The sequence below is a fragment of the Bos javanicus genome, chromosome 11 (genome assembly GCF_032452875.1).
Source record: "Bos javanicus breed banteng chromosome 11, ARS-OSU_banteng_1.0, whole genome shotgun sequence".
NCBI classification, from domain to species: Eukaryota; Metazoa; Chordata; class Mammalia; order Artiodactyla; family Bovidae; genus Bos; species Bos javanicus.
In genome coordinates, this window is record NC_083878.1 from 103,544,533 (window position 1) to 103,562,004 (window position 17,472).

Consider the following 17,472-nt stretch of genomic DNA (forward strand, 5'->3'; position numbering starts at 1 on the left):
CACTGGGCCGTCTGGGGAGACAGGTGGATGGGGGCCTGTGTGGGCAGAGGGCAGGGCAGTAGGGGCCAGGGCTGATGGCTACTCTCGGACGCCGAGGACGGGTGGGAGAGGTATCGGGGGTGACGTGGTGGCCGGAACAGCAAGGTTGGCCGCTGGGCGGTCAATAAGCACTTCATTAACTGGTAAGCCAGTGGGCAGGTGGCGGGAGCTTGGCAGACGGTTCCCTGCCTCCTGGCCACTGTGGTCTGGCTGCTGGGAAGGCTGACCCTGGTCAGCCACTTTGAAGGAGAGATGTTCTGGGCCACACTGGTGCTGGAGAGCGGATCTCACAGGTGGATGTGGCCCGGCTGGGGCAGGCAGCGTGGTCCCTGAGGCCTCTGAGGCTGGGGGCCCGGTCTCTCCCCAGGCTGTGGGGGACTGTCGGTTAGCAGTTAGGGACCTGTTTAGCCCACGTGGCAAATCCCAGGTGTATGGGCTGCCCCTCTCTGGGTTTGAGGGGTGAGGCTCGCGAAGGGGGAACTAAGACCGCAGTTCCGGGCCCTGAAAGCCCTGGCCAGTCTGGCCCAGGGCCCCAGGGAGCCCCCGTCTCGTGCCCCAGCAGCCTCTGGGTGGACAGGCCTGCTGGAGGCCCTGCCGTCTTGCAGTTAGGCGTCCTGGGCAGTGGACAGGGACAGGCAGGCCGGCTCGGCAGGCCGATACTGAACGGTGGCCTCGGGGCGCCACAGCTCCCGTGCCTCCGCAGCAGACATGGCTCCCACAGATACCTCCAGGCCTGCGGAGGTGGTGTGGGGAGACAGACTTCCAGAGCCTTCTTCACTGAGCCAGGAAGTGGGCCTGGCCAGGGTGGGCGGTCTCGTGGGGGAGGGGAGAGGATGGCCTGCAGTGCGGGTGTTGGGGGGCTGCTACCCCAGGAGGCGGAGGAAGGGCCTGGGGTTGACATGAGGGTGCAGAGTTTGGGGGTTCAGCTTATCGGCAGGAGCTGGGCAAGGAAGACATGGTCCAGGCCCTGTCCTGCCCCTCAGCTTAGCCGTCCCGGGGGTGGACAGAGGCCTCAGGGCCAGGAGGAGGGTGCCCTGTCCTGGACCCCCTGAGAAGCAGGGTCCGGTGCAGACCGGGTTGCGGCTGGCCTCGGTCCTCATCCTCGCACCCTTGATCTACCCGCCCAGCGCCCTCCCAGACACCCCCTGCCCCGGCCAGAGCAGCAGCATCTGCCGACCCTGGTGAGCTGATGCTGGCCTGGGTCAGTATCCCGGGCGGCTTTGCCCCAGGCCTCCCACCGCCACCCCCGCATCCTGTCTCTGCTCAGACATAGGTGGTCTTGGGGGTCAGGGCCCAGCCTGGGTCTCACTGCCCCTGAACCCAGCCTCTCCCTCCCTGTCCCGGGTTCCCTGCTGCAGCCTCGCTAGGCCTCCTCCCCGGCCGAGGCCCATGATTGAGATGGGCGAGCGACCTGGCAGGAGGGGCTGCCCATGGTGGGGGGGACAGAGCGCCCAGCAGGGGTAGGCCACTGCGGTGCCCCGAGGGGCCTCGGGCTTCTCCCCGCTGCTCTGCCCAACCGAGCCCTGGGGCTGGGCCTCGGCACTGAGCGCCCCCCACCACCGCTGCTCCTCCAGAGGCTCTGCCCTTTGCCCAGAGAGGGTCTCTCCAGCCTCCTTATCAGCCACGGCGCTGGAGGAACTGGGAGCGCGCTGCCAAGGCGGCCCAGGGGCCGGCAGCTTTCAGGAAAGGTTCTGGGGTGGCTGGAGGGTGTCTGCTCATCTCAAGTCCCAGCCCCGGGCTCCTCCCGGCCCTGCACCCGGGGACACTCGAGGCCTGGAGCTCACTCGACGGTCAGGTGTTGGTCACCCAGCAGCGTCCCGGAGGCTCGGGGGACTAACAGGGTGACCTGGACCCTGTGCCCCCGTTGACCCTGCCGCAGGCCAGGCTGGGCGCGGGGGCGGACATGGCAGGGGTCCAGGAGGACGAAGCGAGGCCAAGTGAAGACCCTGCCCATCCCAGCTCTGGGGGCAGGGGTGGGGGCCACCCGCACTGGGTCCTCGGTGCTCCCACAAACCAACCAGGTGCTCCAGGCTCCTTTGTGCTGTGTGGCCGGATTCTGGCCCCGAACCGGCCACAGGGCTGGGGGGCAGTAAGAGTCTGGGGGTGGGGGGCGCTGGTGCTGTGCACCCCCGCGGCTGTGTGCCAGCCCCTGAGGGGAGCGTGTGGACAAGCTCCCTCGGGGCTCCCGCCCGCCCGCCCTGCTGACGGTGCTGATCCCAGCTCTGAGCCGCCCTTGATCCTCTGATCCGCCACAGGCCCTGGGAGGCCGCGGAGAACCTGCCAGAGACCTGGAGGGTCCGTGGGAGCCGGCTGCCCTGGGGCCAGGGTGGGGGGCGGGCAGGGGACCCCGCAGCCGGCCGGGGAGGAGGCCCGGAGCTCCCAGCATGCCGGCTGCTGCCCCGGAGGGCCCGCCCGCTGCCCTGAGCTTGGCCGAGAAGGCTGTGTGCAAGGTGGTGTACGGTGCCCCACGCCCGCGCCCGCTGCTGCTGCCCGTGGGCCTGGAGCTGTGGCTGTACGTGCAGAAGATGCGAGACCTTCGGGGGAAGAGGTGCGGCAGGCGGGCACCTGCAGGGGTGGGGGCGGGGCTCCCAGGACCCCCTGCCTGGCGCCTCCCCAGGGGGAGGCCTCCCCCCATTGGCGCTCCCAGAGACGGCCACACACCCTGGCATTGCACCCCTGCACCCTTGACGCCTAGGCCCAGGGTCCTGCCTGCACCAGAAACCTCTGCTCTGAGCCACTGCTGCCACATGTCTGGGCAGGGAGGGGGCGGCTCCTGTGATCAGATTGGGGCCAGTGCCCGCGGGGCTCTGGAAACGCCCACGTTTTAGACCCTGAGTCCCCGGGGAGGAGAGGGCAGTTGGCTGTGTGGCGAGCAGCTGGGCAGGGATGAGCAGGCCTTAATTAAGGAGCCCCATGCATGGCCCTGGCTGTGGGGGTGCCGCTGCCCGTGGGCAGTGATGTGGCGTCTGGAGGGCAGGGCGCTCGGTGAGGCGGGCGTGTTGTCAGCGGGACACGCTGACGAGTCTGACAGCCGGGTCTCAAGGCCAGGTCCCTGACCTCCAGCTCTCAGAGGCTGCAGGGCTCTGCTTGAGTCTCGGAGAGGCTGGGGTCCCCAGGCGTGGGCCCTGCACCCTCCGGGAGGGGAGGATCAGTGACCCCGATGTGGGGGGCCGCCCGGGGAACGCCTTGAGCCTGTGGGGTGCAGGGCACAGGGCTCGGCTTCTCGGGGGGTTCGCAGCTGTGTCCCAGCCTGTTCTCAAGGCGTCACCTGGTTTTCTCGACGACCCAGGGGCAGCGCGAATGGGCGCTGTGATCTGTCTCAGAGAGGCATTTGGATAGGGCGGTTGAGAAGCACTGGCCTAGAAAATGTTGCCTGTTTCTTAGGGAAATAACGTTGGCTCCCCCGGTAACTCCTGGTCGTTGCTCAGTCCTAATGAGGCAGGGATGAGCTCGGGGGTGCAGCGGGCTGTTTGGCGAGCACACTTTAAGTTACTCTTCCACAAGCTCTGGCGACACGCAAAGGCGGTGGGAGTAAGGGGACGGGGACAGGTTCTTGAGCTGTCTCCCACCTTTCCGGGGCGCACTTTTGCGGGCTGTCTCAGCGGGGTGGGGTGGCAGGAGTCCCCACCCTCTGTTCAGGCCCCCCACCAAGACTCCTTCTGTGCCTGCCACCCCCCCATCCCCCTCTGGCCCCAGGACAGGACATCGGCTCAGATGCAGCCTTGCCCCCAGAGGTTAGGAGGCTGGCACAGGGACAGCCTAGTTCCCTCCGAGAGCTTGGAGATTGGGCCCCACTCTAGGACACAGGACAGGGAAGGGGCTGGGATCAGCTCCCACTGATGTGGCCCCGACCATCTCATGACCCCGTGAGCCTCCCGTCCTCAGCGGGCATCAGGGCCCGCCCCAAGCCGCTGTGCCCCTCTGGAGGGTGGCGGGTGGCACCCGGCCCAGGGGCAGCCCCTCCGCCCAGCGGCCAGGAGTCGGGATGGAGGCCGTGTCCTCCGGTTGCAGGGGCGGCTGCAGCTGCACTCATGCCTTCTCCCGGCAGTCTGGGGCCCGGGCTTGGGGATGGGGCGGGTGGGGAAGGGCAGTGAGGCTCTGGCACCGCGAGCCACACAGCGTGCTGGCCTGGGGGTGGGCTCGCCTCCCCACCCAGAGCTGCCTCTGCGCGTTCATCCAAAGGGAGCCGGGCCCCAGCCGTCCGGGGGGCCCCGTCGTGGCGAGGAGGAGCCAGGGCCCCAGGCCTGATGGCCTTAAGGGGCCCGCTGGGACCCCTGACCCGTCCTCTCTGACCAGGATGGAGGCCTCGTGCCTAGAGCTGGCCCTGGAGGGTGAGCGGCTGTGCAAGGCGGGCGACTTCAAGGCGGGCGTGGCCTTCTTTGAGGCCGCCGTGCAGGTGGGCACCGAAGACCTGAAGACGCTGAGTGCCATCTACAGCCAGCTGGGCAACGCCTACTTCTACCTGAAAGAGTACGCGCGGGCGCTGGAGTACCACAAGCACGACCTACTGCTGGCCCGGTGAGCCGGCGTCCCCACCCGCCGCGCGTGGCTCGACCCTCGGGGCCCGCCCCCTTGCCGCCCCCGTCCATTCAGCCCCCGGCCCCGCCCCATTCCCTCCCGCGTGGGGGCCGCCCATTCAGGCCCCGGCCACACCCCCGCCCGCCCCACCCGCCCGTTCGAGTGGCCTGCCCCTGGGGGCCCGCCCCCTTTTCGGCCCCGCCCATTCAGGCCCCCGCCCTCCCCGTGCGAGTGGCCTGCCCTTAGGGGCCCGCCCCCTTGTCGGCCCCGCCCATTTCAGGCCCCGGCCCCGCCCATTTCAGGCCTCGCCCCCACCCGTCACGTGCCGAGTGGCCTGCCCCTGGCGGGGGCCCGCCCTGCTCCACCCGAGCAGTCCTCCTCCTTGCCGGCCCCGCCCATTCAGCCCCCGGCCCCACCCCCGCCCTCCCACACGCCCCCCTTTCCCAGGGGCTCCATTCTCCTCTGGCTTCTAGAGCTTCCCCCCGCCCCGCCCCGCCGCCTGCTGACCCTCCCTGTCCACCCCCCACCCCAGCCCCCAGACCTCCTAGGCGGGGGCTGGGCTTCTCTGTTCCGAGCACCTTGGCCACAGGCCTCCGCCTCCAGCCCTGAGCCCTGCTCTCGGGACCAGCCAGCCGAGGTCGTGTGCGCCAACAGAGCTGCCACAGGGTGAATTCCCATCGCGAGGCTCCCGGTGTTCCCGGCCTTGAAACCGGGTTTTACCAGGGCCTCACCGAGACCTGGCCTGGTGGAGGGTCCATCCTGGGCTTGGCCCGCTCACCACGGAACCCCTGCCCAGCACCATCCCAGGGACTGCAGGGGTCACCCCGGTCCTCCGAGGCCCTCATGCAGGTCTACGCTGGGCTCAGTCCTCGGTTCAGCCCCTCACTCCATTCTGCCCCCCAGGACCATTGGTGACCGCATGGGGGAGGCCAAGGCCAGTGGGAACCTGGGCAACACGCTCAAGGTGCTGGGCCGCTTTGACGAGGCTGTCGTCTGCTGCCAGCGGCACCTGGACATCGCCCAGGAGCAGGGGGACAAGGTGGGCAGGCAGTGCTGGCCAGGCGCCCCGGCTGGGACTGGGCCCCAGAGGACACCACCCAGGGTCCCGGGCGCCCTAGCTGGGAGGAAGACGGGGGACGGTCCCTGTTCAGAAACAAGGGTGCTTCTGGCTCACGCAGAGGCCGTGGGGCTGAGTCCCGGGCCCCCGTCTTCCACGTCCGCTCCCCTCTCACCGACCTCTCCGCTGAGTCCACCGACAGTGCTTGTTACTGCTGGGCCAGGGGGCGGCGGGGGTGGAAGTGGCTCTGGGAGGAAGCCTGGGCAGAGAGGCTCTGCTGGGCCCCTGACGGCTGCTCAGTGTCCTCCGGTGACCTTGTGGGGTCAGCGTCCCTTCCTCTGTATGGATGACATCACTGCTGTGGGAGGGCTCCACCGCAGAGAGGTCACCGACTCGGCCTGGGCCCCCTTGGAGGTGGCAGAGCCGGAGCCCTTAGCTGGAGTATCAGAGGGGTGACCCGGGAGGGACAGACCCCTCCTCGTGACCCCTACCTTAGTGTCTGGACAAGGTGATGCCCTTGCACTCGTAGCCCCAGGGGCAGGGGGGACCACAAATCAGGCCGTGGGAACACCAGCTGTGTGCGTGCAGGGTCTGGGTGCCCGGCTCCTTGGGACTGCAGCTTTGGAGGCAGCCCCGGTCTCGGTGTCACCCCCAGGTCGGGGAGGCGAGGGCTCTGTACAACATTGGCAATGTGTACCATGCCAAGGGCAAGCAGCTGTCCTGGACTGCCGCACAGGACCCGGGGCACCTGCCGCCTGCTGTCCGCGAGACACTGCGCCGGGCTTCCGAGTTCTATGAGTGAGCAGAGCGGGCGGGGCCCCGGGCAGCCCCCCTCCCCACAGCACCCACCCCTGGCTTTGGCCTGACGGGCCTCGGCGCCCGAAAACCAGAGTCCTCGAGCTCAGCACCGAGCTGCTCCCATTAGGGGGCATCACCCCTGGGGGCCACGGGCTCAGCATCCTTTGGCCTGGGCGGGCGGCGGGGCGTTGCTGGCAGGGATACGGCTCACACGCACTGGGCCTCCAGGAGGAACCTGTCCCTGGTGAAGGAGCTGGGTGACCGGGCGGCCCAGGGCAGGGCCTATGGCAACCTGGGGAACACCCACTACCTGCTGGGCAGCTTCGCAGAAGCCACGGCCTTCCACAAGGAGGTGAGCGGGGCGGCGGGCTGCCTCCAGCCCCTCACTGGGCAGCTTCCCAGAGGCCATGGCCTTCCACAAGGTGAGCGGGGCGGCGGGCTGCCCCCAGCCCCTTGCTGGGCAGCTTCCCAGAGGCCATGGCCTTGCCCAAGGAGGTGAGCGGGGCGGCAGGCTGCCCCCAGCCCCTGGCTCCGCCTGGGCTGGGTACCGGGGCTCCTGGGCAGGGTGGCAGGGCTGCCCCCAGCTCCTTGCTCTGCCTGGGCTGGGTGCCGGGGCTCCTGGGCTGCCCCCTGGGCACGTGGACGTCGGGCTGGCTGTGCCGGGCGGGTGTGCAGCCCTGCCACCGGCGGCGGGTGCCGGGCTGCCCCGTGACCACCCCAGGCCTTGCATCTGCGTCCTCAGCGCCTGGCCATCGCTAAGGAATTTGGAGACAAAGCGGCAGAGAGGAGAGCCTACAGCAACCTGGGCAACGCGCACATCTTTCTGGGGCGCTTTGACGTGGCCGCTGAGTACTACAAGTAGGCAGCCGCCACCGCCCGGCTGGGGAGCGGGTGGGCCGGGGAGGGCACGGGCGAGGGCACGTGGACACCAGGCCAGGGAGGCGCCCCCCACAAGGCCTGCCCGCCCGGCCTCCCCGGGGCCGTGGGTTGAGGGGGCAGTGCTCTGTGTTACCCGACAGCGGGGCAGAGAGATGCCCTCGTGGGGTCCTGGGGCTGGATCCGCATCCCCCACCCCTGTCTACCCCTTGGAAGGGGGCTTGGGGAGCGCGAGCAATGCCCCGGCCCCCGACGGAGGGGAATCCTGAACCCCCCTCCGTTCCTGGGTGACCCCTGCTGCCCCACCCCCCCAGGAAGACGCTGCAGCTGTCCCGGCAGCTCAAGGACCAGGCGGTGGAGGCGCAGGCCTGCTACAGCCTGGGCAACACGTACACGCTGCTGCAGGACTACGAGCGTGCAGCCGAGTACCACCTCCGGCACCTGCTCATCGCCCAGGAGCTGGCTGACAGGTGTGCAGCGGGGACGCAGGCGGCGCAGGCCCACGGAGGGCTCCGACTGCCCCCTCGGGCCCCAGGCTGACCACAGCAGCCTGGCGGCTCGCTGGTCTGGGTCTGAGCCCCGCTCTGCCTCTGACCACCAGGAGACCCCCCCCGGAGCTCAGTCTTCTTCCATAGGTCAGCCGCACTGCCCACCGGGAGGGAGTGGGGAGACCCCTGGGTGCTGGGCTGGCTGGGCCCCAGTCCGCAGCCCGCTGCCCCCTTGAACAATACCCGCCCCCCTCCAGCCTCCCTCTTTCCACATCTGTGTGCGCGTCAGTCTTTGCGGAGACACAGACCGACTGACAAGACCCCTAAGCTCACAGCCGTGCGTGCAGGTCTTGGGGGTAGTGGCTACAGCAAGAAAGCTCAGAGTCCACAGGCCAGAGCCCCTCGTGGCTGGAGGAGAGGAAGGGTCTTCCGAAAAGCTGCCCTGCTAGGAGGCTTCACAAGGGGCTCTGGTTTTACTTTTGGGTGATGATGTCTTGGAGGTAGTCTGAGGCAAGGGCTGTAGGTTGTGAATGTACGTGGAGCCACTGAATCGTGCACTTTACGGGGGTTGAGGTTATATTACTTTTACCTCAATTTAAAAATTAACAAGGACTTTCCTGGTGGCTCAGATGGTAAAGCGTCTGCCTACAATGAGGGAGACCCGGGTTCAATCCCTGGGTTGGGAAGATCTCTGGAGAAGGAAATGGCAATCTACTCCAGTATTCTTGCCTGGAAAATCACATGGATGGAGGAGCATGTTAGGTTACAGTCCATGGGGTCGAGAATCGGACACGATTGAGCCAAGGGAATGAAGTCACTGCTGCCACCAGGGTGAGAGCCTCACCGGCCACGAGGGGGTGGTCAAGGCCACACCTGGACCACCGACCCTCCCCATCCTTCACCACCTCCCAAGGTGGGGACCCTGACCACCTGGAGGCTGGGGGCTCAGGACGGTGGGACTGAGTGGGCAGGCTGGCGGGCCTGGTGGGCAGACATGGACTCAGTTTCCCTCCCTGGCAGAGTGGGCGAGGGCCGGGCATGCTGGAGCCTGGGGAACGCCTACGTATCCATGGGGAGCCCGGCCCAGGCCCTGACCTTTGCCAAGAAGCACCTGGAGATCTCCCAGGAGGTGAGCCGGGCCTGCCCTGCCCTCAGCCCTGAGTCTGCCCTTCGCCAGCGTTGAAGCCCTCCCCCAGCCGCTCCTGACATTGCCTCTGTGTGCCCTGAACTTTTTCCTGGCGGTCGCCATCTCCTGTGAAGGGGCCCCGGCACCCCGTGAGGGGCCTGGTGGCCCCTCCTTTCCTGCAGCCAGACGGTCAGGAGGGGGCAGCGGGGGCCCGTTCTCGCCCCTCCGAGTGTTAGTGTTGCCTTTGGAAAGCCACTCTCCGCTGCTCCTGTCCCTGATGGAGCTGCGCCAGGCTGGGCCGTGGCATTCCTGCGCCCAACAGCCGAGTGGAAGTCACCTGCCAGGGGCAGTCCCGGGCGTGAAGGCGCGGCCACCCTGTGGGGAGGGTCTTTCCCTGGGACCGCTCAACCAGGCACCTTCCTAGGGAAGTGAGCCTGTCCACCCAGGCCCTCCCACTGTGACCAGGGTCGCCCCTGGGTCGGTGGGCACGGGTGAGCCCTGGCTCCCGGCCGGCCCCTCCTCGCCTCACCCCTCCCGCTCCTCGGCCCCCACCCCTCCCCTGGGAAGCAGCCCCAGGCGCAGAGCCAGGTCCCCTCCCTCCCCAGTGCTGCCCAAACCCACCACCGCCCTGTGTCCAGGGGCGAGCAAGGCCCTCGTGCCCAGGAGGTGGGGGGCGGGCAGGGGAGCTCAGGTCAGGGGAGGGCCTTGCTGGGGGGGCCCTGGAGCTGCACTCGGGCAGCCTTCCTGTGTCCTGCTTCCGGGTAAGCACGAGGCCTCCCTGCCACGAGGGTGCTCGCCAGGGCTCTCGGGGATGCGGGGCTGAGAAAGGCCACCAGCTCACGGGAAGGCTCCTGTACGTACCCCGGGAGACCAAGCCTCTGGGTGCGGGGGGCCCGGTGCCTTTGGAGCCCTGGGGTGGTGGCGGTCCCATGGGGGCCCACTGACCCGGCCCCCCTGGCTGCAGATCGGGGACCGCAGCGGGGAGCTCACGGCCCGCATGAACGTGGCGCAGCTGCAGCTGGCTCTGGGCCGGCTGGCCAGCCCGGCGGCCGCAGAGAAGCCAGACCTGGCCGGCTATGAGGCCCAAGGTGAGTTACGGGCCAGAGTGGGAGGTCCCATGCCTCCTGCCCCAGGCTCTGACCTCAGCTCAGGTGTGGGGGCCTGGGAGGGCAGGGATTGGCGGGCTGGCCACCAGCAGTCGGTAGGCACTGGCTCATGCTGGGGGGCTCGGTGGGGTCTACCCCCAGACTGCAGAACGTTTAACGGAGCTGCCAGGTTAGGGACGGGGTCCCTCAGAAGGTGTTGAGCCCCTGTGCCCAGGGGGCGTCAGCCTTTGACGGAACCTGCCTGTTCTGGAGCTCACAGTTGGGGGTGGGTGAAATGATGGGGTGCTGGGGGCAAGGTGGATCCAGAGATGGAAAGTGGTGACAGACTGACAGGGTCCCTGCGGGGCAAGGGGGCCCGGGGCTGGTCCTTTCTGCCTCTGGGGCAGCGAGGGCCTGGGGTCACCCTGAGTGAGCCCCCCAGGTTTATCACCAGGGCAGGTATGAGGACAGGGAGGGGGGCTGGGCCTGGGGGAGGGCTTCTTGTAGGGACAGCGGGGTCGGGGCTGCTGGAAGGAGGGAGGGGGGCTCAACCGGCCAGAGGCAGGGTGCCAATCAGCTGAAGCTGGCTGATCGCCGTAGAGCCTGTAATCTCACTGGTGGGCTCGCCCCGTGTGGGTCAGTGACACTTCTCCAGGTAGATAGATTAGAAAGTGTGTGTTGGGGGGCAGAGGACGGGGGATCAGGAAGGGGAGGGGGGAGGGGAGAGGCAGGGGGAGGGGTGGCCCCATGCTCCTCTCACACTGCAGGGGGTGTGGGGCGGGAGCTGGACAGGCAGTTAGCCGTCCTCTCCCGTCCAGCTCACGGAGTCCCGCACCCATGGCTCTCAACTTTCCGGGGAGTCCAGCCCCGAGTCCCTCATGGCTGGGCTTCCTGGGGGCCCGCCTGCCCCGGCCTCCAAAGCCCCCTGGCCCGTCTGGCTGCCGTGTCGGGTCTCTGGGGCTCTGGGCTGTAACACTGGCGGGTTTGTGACAGTGGCCAGTCTGGAAGCCGGGGGCACGCGTCACCCTCTGCGATGGAAGGGAGGCAGCAGAGGCTCTGGGACCCTCCGCCGCCCTCATTCTGGGGGCACTGTGGCCCCTGAGGGTGGGATGCAGTACGGCCCCCCCTTCCTCTCGCTCCCCACCCCATCCCAACCTGTGCACGCTGACATCTTCTCCGCAGGCGAGGTCTCCGGAGAGTGGCAGCTCTGTCCAGAGCCCCCTGGCATGCCTGCTCTATGGGACCGCCCTCTGGGAACCCCAGCAGCGGGTGGGGGCAGGGCCAGGCCCAGCATCTGGAAGGACTCCCCCGGAGGCATGGCCCAGCGGCCGTCTGCTCTCCTGGTGTTTTCCTTCTCCTCCAGGCGGGCAGAGGAGAGGGGGCCGCGGGGTGGGGCGGGAACAAGGCGGCCTCTGTCCTCCCCGCGCCTGCTCTTCTGCATAGCCCAGGGCCAGATCCTTCCCCGCCAGGGCCCCCGGAAGCCTCCTCCCCCAAGGCCGCCAGCGCCCGGCTGCCAGCAGACGCTGGATGAGGCTGTCCTCTCGGGAGGACGGCAGCAGGGCCCAGGCCTGCAGAGGCAGATCTGGGGGCCCGGGGATGCCGCTGCTGGAGGCAGGCCAGCACCCTGAGTCTAGGCAGCCCCGGAGGATACCCCGGGTCCGGTGAGCCTGGCGGGGGTGCGGGGGCCGTGGCAGCGCTGTCTGCAGGAGTGGCATCGTTTGTTCATTTATTCATTCACCGGTTCATTCCGGGGCATGCTGAGCACCGGCGGTGGTCTGGCCCAGTTTCCGGAAAGCTGGGAGACTGTCTTCTGGGAACTGTCTTGGGCATGGGGAGTGTTGGGGGGGTACAGCTGCAAACCCAGAGCTTGGTAGTGAGGGGAGGTGTAACCAGCCCTGGTGGAGGGGCGTCCTCCCAGGAGGAGGGTCGGGGGGACCGGCCACAGCCCTTGTGGTGGGCATGGCCTCGTGACACCGGCGAGGCCCGTGGTGGTGCCGGGCCTGGTGGTCACTGGCCGGCTGGGGGCCAGGCCTCAGGGCCTTTCCTCCCTGCCTTGATGAAGACCGGGGCACTGTGCAGCTGCAGGACCCAGGGTCAGCTGGGTTCAGTGCACGTGACCCTCACAGCCCTCGCTGCCCCCACCCCAGCAAAGAGGTCCCAGAGCCAGTCTGGGTGGGCGGGGCCACCTCCTTGCCGCCGGTGCCCCTGGTCAGGGTCTGTCCTCCCCAGGTGCCTGGTGTGCCCACCCCTGCCCATTCCAGTAGGGCGCCCGGGGGGCGGGGCGTGCCAGACAGTTTCCTGCACCCCTGGCGGCATGGTTGGTGCACAGGATGAGGGAGTCAGTCCCGAGCCCTGGGGGGCTGCCCGCCCGCGCCCTCTGCGGGACGCCCATCCGCCCCGCTGCCCCAGCTTGTGCCCAGCACAGTCCCTTCACCCTCTGGGCCCTGCTCGGGGTGCCCTGGCCCCAGAACCCCTGGAGTCCCTGGACACCACGCCTAGCCATTTCTGGAGGTGGGGGTGTATGTCGGTGTCATGTCTGAGTGAGTGCTTAGGCTGCGGGCTCTGGCCCCGGCTGACCAGGTAACCTCGCTGAGCCACCGTGTCCACGTCTGAGAAGCAGGCCGGCTGGTCATCCCGGGAAGGTGGCTGGGTGGGGACAAGGGCATGACTCACGTCCTGGGAGGCTGAAGACCAGCTCTCTGTCCGTCTGTGCGTTCAGCTAGTGGCCTGCAGCCCACCCAGGCTCCCGTGATGGACAGACCAGGGCCGTGGGGCCACGGGTGCCCACCTGTCCCCATGTCTGTCTCCTCTCTGGCTCCTCTCAGCCTGGCCCTCCTGCCCTATCAACTGCCCCATGCAGGCCCGCCTGTGGCCTGACGGCCCATCCTGGCTCTGGCTCCCCGTCCTGGGGCTCTGTGGCCTTCTCCAGGCTGTTGCCTTGTTTTGAGCCCACGTGTCCACGTCCTGGTCCATGGCCGGGACCTTCTTTGCTGGGGACGGCCCAGAGGGGATAGCGCGTGAAGCTGCCCACGGCCCCACACAGTAGGCGCTCAGTGAATGCTTGCTACCTGTTCCATTCTTAAAGTACCTACTATGTGCCGGGTTCTCTCCGAGTCTGAGGGCTGCAGCGGCGATAAAAAGTGACGCGTGCAGAAAGCCAGTCATGTTACAGGTGCTTTGGGGCTGGCTAGGGATCTGGGGTGGGGCGGGGGTAGCCGTAAACACAGCAGTAGGTGAGCCACGCAGAGGCCGCTGTCACGGCCAGCTCGAGCCTCGTAAGAAAGCCTACAGACAGGGTGGCCTGCTGGCGGACACTTACTTCTCAGGGTTCTGGGGGTTGGGCGTCCAGCAGCAGGGCGTCCATGTGGTGGGGTCCTGTGGGGGGCCTTGTCCTGCATTGCAGACGGGTAGGGGTGGGGCTGAGAGTGTGGAGGGGGTGTGCCCCCCGAGGGCCTCTCTGTCTTCTGTGAGCCTCAGTCACCCTCATCACCTCCCAGGCCCCACCCCCTGGACCATTGGCTAGGAGTCTGGGGTTTCAGCATATGAAATCTGGGGGACCCAGGCTTTCAATCTGTACACAACATTTAAGTGAAGACGTGAAGGAGGGCAGGGAGGGTGCCTGGAGCTCAGGGAGGAACCACAGCCTGGGTGAGGGAACAGCCGTGCAAAGGCCCCGCGGCAGGGGAGGGGGCGGGGGCCTTGTGGACCGTGTATGAGTCCCACCCCCATAGCTGGGGTGTCCCGCAGGGTCCCACAAGCAGGAAGACCCAGCCCAGAACTCGGGCACCTCTCGGGCCCTGGCATGGAGGAGGGACCATGGGGCAGGGCTGGGAGGGCGGTTCCGGGCGGACTCCGAAGGTGGAGCCGCCAGGAGCGGGGAGTGGACGCAAGGACGGAGCAGGATCCCTGGGCTGGGCAGCTAAAAGACCCGCGAGTTGGAACAAGGTGTGTCGAGATGCCCAGTAGGGACAGAAACGAGGGTGAGGGGCTCGGACTGGGTGGTGGTGGGCGGTCCTCAGGAAGTTTCCAGGCCCGACCCCTGGGTGGGCAGGGCAGGAAGGCAGCCAGCGGCGCCTGAATGTCCCCAGTCAGGGCCGGCTCAGCCCTAGGACCGTTGGAAGTGCCGGGTTCAGAATGCACTGTGCAGACAGAGGGTGCATTTAGCCCGGCCCAGCCGGAGGGCCCTCCGCCTGTCGTCCACATGGGCCATGGAGGGGCCCGCCCCGGAGCCGGGCGCGGCTCAGAGGGGCCGTTGGTGGTGGGGGCCAGGGCAGGACAGGAGCAGCCGTGCGGGGCTGGGGCCCGGCGTCCAGGTTGGGGAAGCCTCGTGGGGCCTCGAGGGGGTCGGGTGAGGGCAGCTGAGAGGAGGCTCTGCCGGCTGGGGTGAGTAGGCGCCATGGGACAGGGGTCCCTCTGGCTCTGTTCACTCCCTGTGTGGGCGTGATGGGCAGCCGGGGTCCCCTCTTTCTGCTCCTCTCCTTCAGCCGTGGGCCGAGGCTATGCCCCTCTGGCTCGGGGCCTGGCAGAGGCCCACCGGCCGGCTGCCGTTTTCCATGGGGGCAGCAGCAGGCCTGGCCTGACCGTGGGGGCTGGGCAGCAGGGCTGGGGGCTGGCAGCCGGCCTGGTCCTAGGCCTGCGGACACCTTGGCACGGCTGGTTGGGCTGCGGCAGCCACTCCCTCCCCAGCTCTGGGACGGTGGCCACAGATGCTCCTCCAAGGACCCCTGGTGTCCCCAGCCTGGCCGGCATGTTACTCGGCCTTTGGGGAGCGGAGGGTGGGGCATGGGGGTAGCTTCTTCCAGCCCTGGGGGCCAGGGCGGGGAGGAGGGCACGGCAGTCCAGCCGCCGCCTCCAGCTGCTTTGGGACGCCTGCCCCATCCTCGTGAGGCTCCGGACGTTCCGTTTGTTCAGTCTGGACTGGTCTGGATGACTGGCCGCCAGAATCGGCTCCCCTCTGCGTACCGTGTCCCCCACGGTGGGTGCGATTGCGGGAGCCAGGCCCAGGCTTGGGGGCGGGGGTGCCAGGCTGGGGGCTCCCGCCCTGCCCTCTGTGGCCATGAGCCGTGGCGTGCACGCCTGGCCGCGACGAGGGGCTGGACGGCGCGGCCTCTGAGTCTAGCTCCCCTCGCCTCGCCACAGGTGTCCGCAGGGCAGCTCAGCCTCACAGGGAGCCGGGTGCTGTGGGGCTCGGAGGGCAGCCCACCACGTTCATGACTGCGGCTCAGTGGGCATCTGAGACGGCTCCCCTGCACGGGGGGTGGGCAACATGCTGGCCCGCCCGTCTGACCGTGGAGGGGGAGGAGGGCGCCCAGCTCCACAGGGTGTTAACAGGTCCAAGGCCAGAGACGGGACCCCCAGAGTGTCCACCACCACCCGAGGCCTTGCTTGCCCCTCGCCCTGCACTTCCTGGGCTTGTCCAGCCGGGCCCTCAGAGGCGTGCTTGCTCGGCCCCCCCGGGAGGACCTGGGCTTTCTGCCGTGTGGGCAGGGTGCAGGATGCGGGAGCCACAGAGCGGAGGCTGAGGCCCACGGCTGTGCAGACGCAGGAAGGGCGTCCTGGGGAGGGAACAGCGGACGCAAAGGCCGGTGGGGAAGAGCCAGGCCCAGAACTCGGTGGGAAACTGGAGCGTGGGTTGGGCCGGCGAGCCAGACTCTGCCTGGCCCCTGTGCGGTCAGCGCCCTCTGGACACCCGGGTACTTGTCCAGGCGGGGCACAGAGGTTGTGTGGACATTGCGCTGGCCCCCACGTGGGTTAGGAGGTGGGAGCTGGTGGTCCCTGGCCCCCAGACTGGCTGATCTCGAAGCCTGGACGTGCTGCCAGCTGACCGGGCCTGCTCTCTTGCAGGGGCCAGACCCAAGAGGACGCAGAGGCTGAGCGCGGAGACCTGGGACCTGCTGAGACTACCCCTGGAGCGGGTGAGTAGGGACCTGTGGTCGCTGAGGGACAGGGCGTGACCAGCCTGGGGGTGTGTGTTGAGCTTATAAACACTCGCTGGGACTCATGCCCGCATCTGGTCCTCGCCAAGGGAGACCGATGTGCCCTCTGCGGCTCAGGACCCTGCACGGGCCCCCCCTGCCCAGAGAGGCCCCTGGGGGCCCCATGGCTTCCATGGGCTCCCTTCACCCTCCCCTTGGTCCGGCCAGCAAGGCTCGACACCCCCCAGGGTCAAGCCACGGTCCTTAAATGTGGCAGAACCCCCGCGGCCTGGCCAGCCCCCATCCCTGTCTGCTCGGGTGGAACAGTGGGCCCTGGCGCTCTGGACCCCCCCAGGGGAGGGTGCTGTGTGGCCCTGGAGCCATGGCCTGCTGTCTCGGAGCCTCTGGTTCCCACAGTGTACTGGACGCTGGTCTCCATTGCAGACAAGGCTCAGGGCCGCCCACGGTCACCCAGCATTCAGCCTGGGAAGGTGGACGTTTGAGGGGGGAATCTGAGCTCCTGCAGCACCGCCCTGCCTCTCCCTGCCTGCTGGCCACCCAGGCCCCTCGTGTTATCTTCCCTCGGGCACCTGAGTGTCTCCGCCTGGGTCGGCGACCCTCTGCATCCCGTGCTGGGGAGTGCTGCTTCGAACCACTGGCCATGCCCAGCCTTCCCCCCTCAGGAGCAAAATGGAGACAGCCACCACGCGGGGGACTGGCGGGGGCCCAGCAGGGACTTGCTCCCTCTCCCCGTGAGGAGCAGGAAGTACCAAGAAGGGCCCGACGCGGCTGAGAGGAGGCCGCGGGAGGGCAGCCATTCCCCGCTGGACAGCGCAGACGTCCGGGTGCAGCTGCCTCGCACGGTAGGTGACCCCTCCCCGGGCGCTGGTGGGGGGCTCCACCGCCCACCCTGCCCCGCCCGCCTGGAGGCCAGGCCGGGGTCTCTCCAGGGGCTGAGGTCGTGGGTCTTTGCTGACCCCTGGCTCCTGGTGGACACAGGTCCTGCTGAAAGGCCAGGGCATTCAGTGCAGTGTTGACTCACTGGCCGGAAGGAGGCCTCACTGCAGGGACTGCAGGCAGCCCAGGAGGGGTCTGCAGGACAGCTCAGGGTGCCACTCAGGTCCTCAGGCCTAGTCAGCAGCCCCGTCCTGGGGACACAGTGTGCAGAGATGAATGGACGGGCCGGGTGATGGGGGAGGCAGGCAGACGGGGGCGCAGGGGGAGGGGCGGGCTTCTTGCTGCTGAGCAGGCGTTCCACTGTGCCCAGGCGCCTAGCTGGCCTCTCCAGGGCCTCAGGGTCTGGTCAAGGTGCAGGGGGCACAGAGGGGCACATGCCCCGATGCGTGCGGGTTCAGAGGTCAGCCTGGAGCCCTCCCCCCTTGCAGAACCTCTGGGTCCAAATCTCTGAGAATTAGTCTAAAAATAGTTCTTTCAGGGGCTTAGTCAGCACCTCCCAGCCTCCGCAGGCCGTGGGTGCTGTGTTGGGTATTCTTAGATGCTTTGCACCCATCTTCCCACGAGCCTGGGGTGGCCTCCGCTGACCCTACCTCACCCCAGCTCCACTGGACGG

The 17,472-nt window shown here is 68.2% G+C and overlaps 1 protein-coding gene across 6 annotated transcripts in view; it reads left to right on the top strand.

Annotated features, from left to right (window-relative positions):
- Nucleotides 1–17,472, top strand: part of GPSM1 (G protein signaling modulator 1) — a 35,042-nt gene that overhangs the window by 8,167 nt on the left and 9,403 nt on the right. For 4 of the 6 annotated variants that reach the window (XM_061434064.1, XM_061434063.1, XM_061434062.1 and 1 more), the window contains exons 2-11: nt 4,336–4,557; nt 5,461–5,596; nt 6,270–6,412; nt 6,641–6,764; nt 7,155–7,270; nt 7,603–7,758; nt 8,797–8,905; nt 9,867–9,990; nt 15,832–15,902; nt 16,586–16,765. In XM_061434064.1, coding sequence (XP_061290048.1) covers nt 4,337–4,557; nt 5,461–5,596; nt 6,270–6,412; nt 6,641–6,764; nt 7,155–7,270; nt 7,603–7,758; nt 8,797–8,905; nt 9,867–9,990; nt 15,832–15,902; nt 16,586–16,765 — 1,380 coding nt within the window. In that variant the 5' untranslated portion in view covers nt 4,336. Of the gene's footprint in view, nt 1–2,279; nt 2,588–4,335; nt 4,558–5,460; nt 5,597–6,269; nt 6,413–6,640; nt 6,765–7,154; nt 7,271–7,602; nt 7,759–8,796; nt 8,906–9,866; nt 9,991–11,535; nt 11,649–15,831; nt 15,903–16,585; nt 16,766–17,472 lie in introns of those variants that run through there. The other 2 variants (XM_061434066.1, XM_061434065.1) reach the window with 2 other exon arrangements.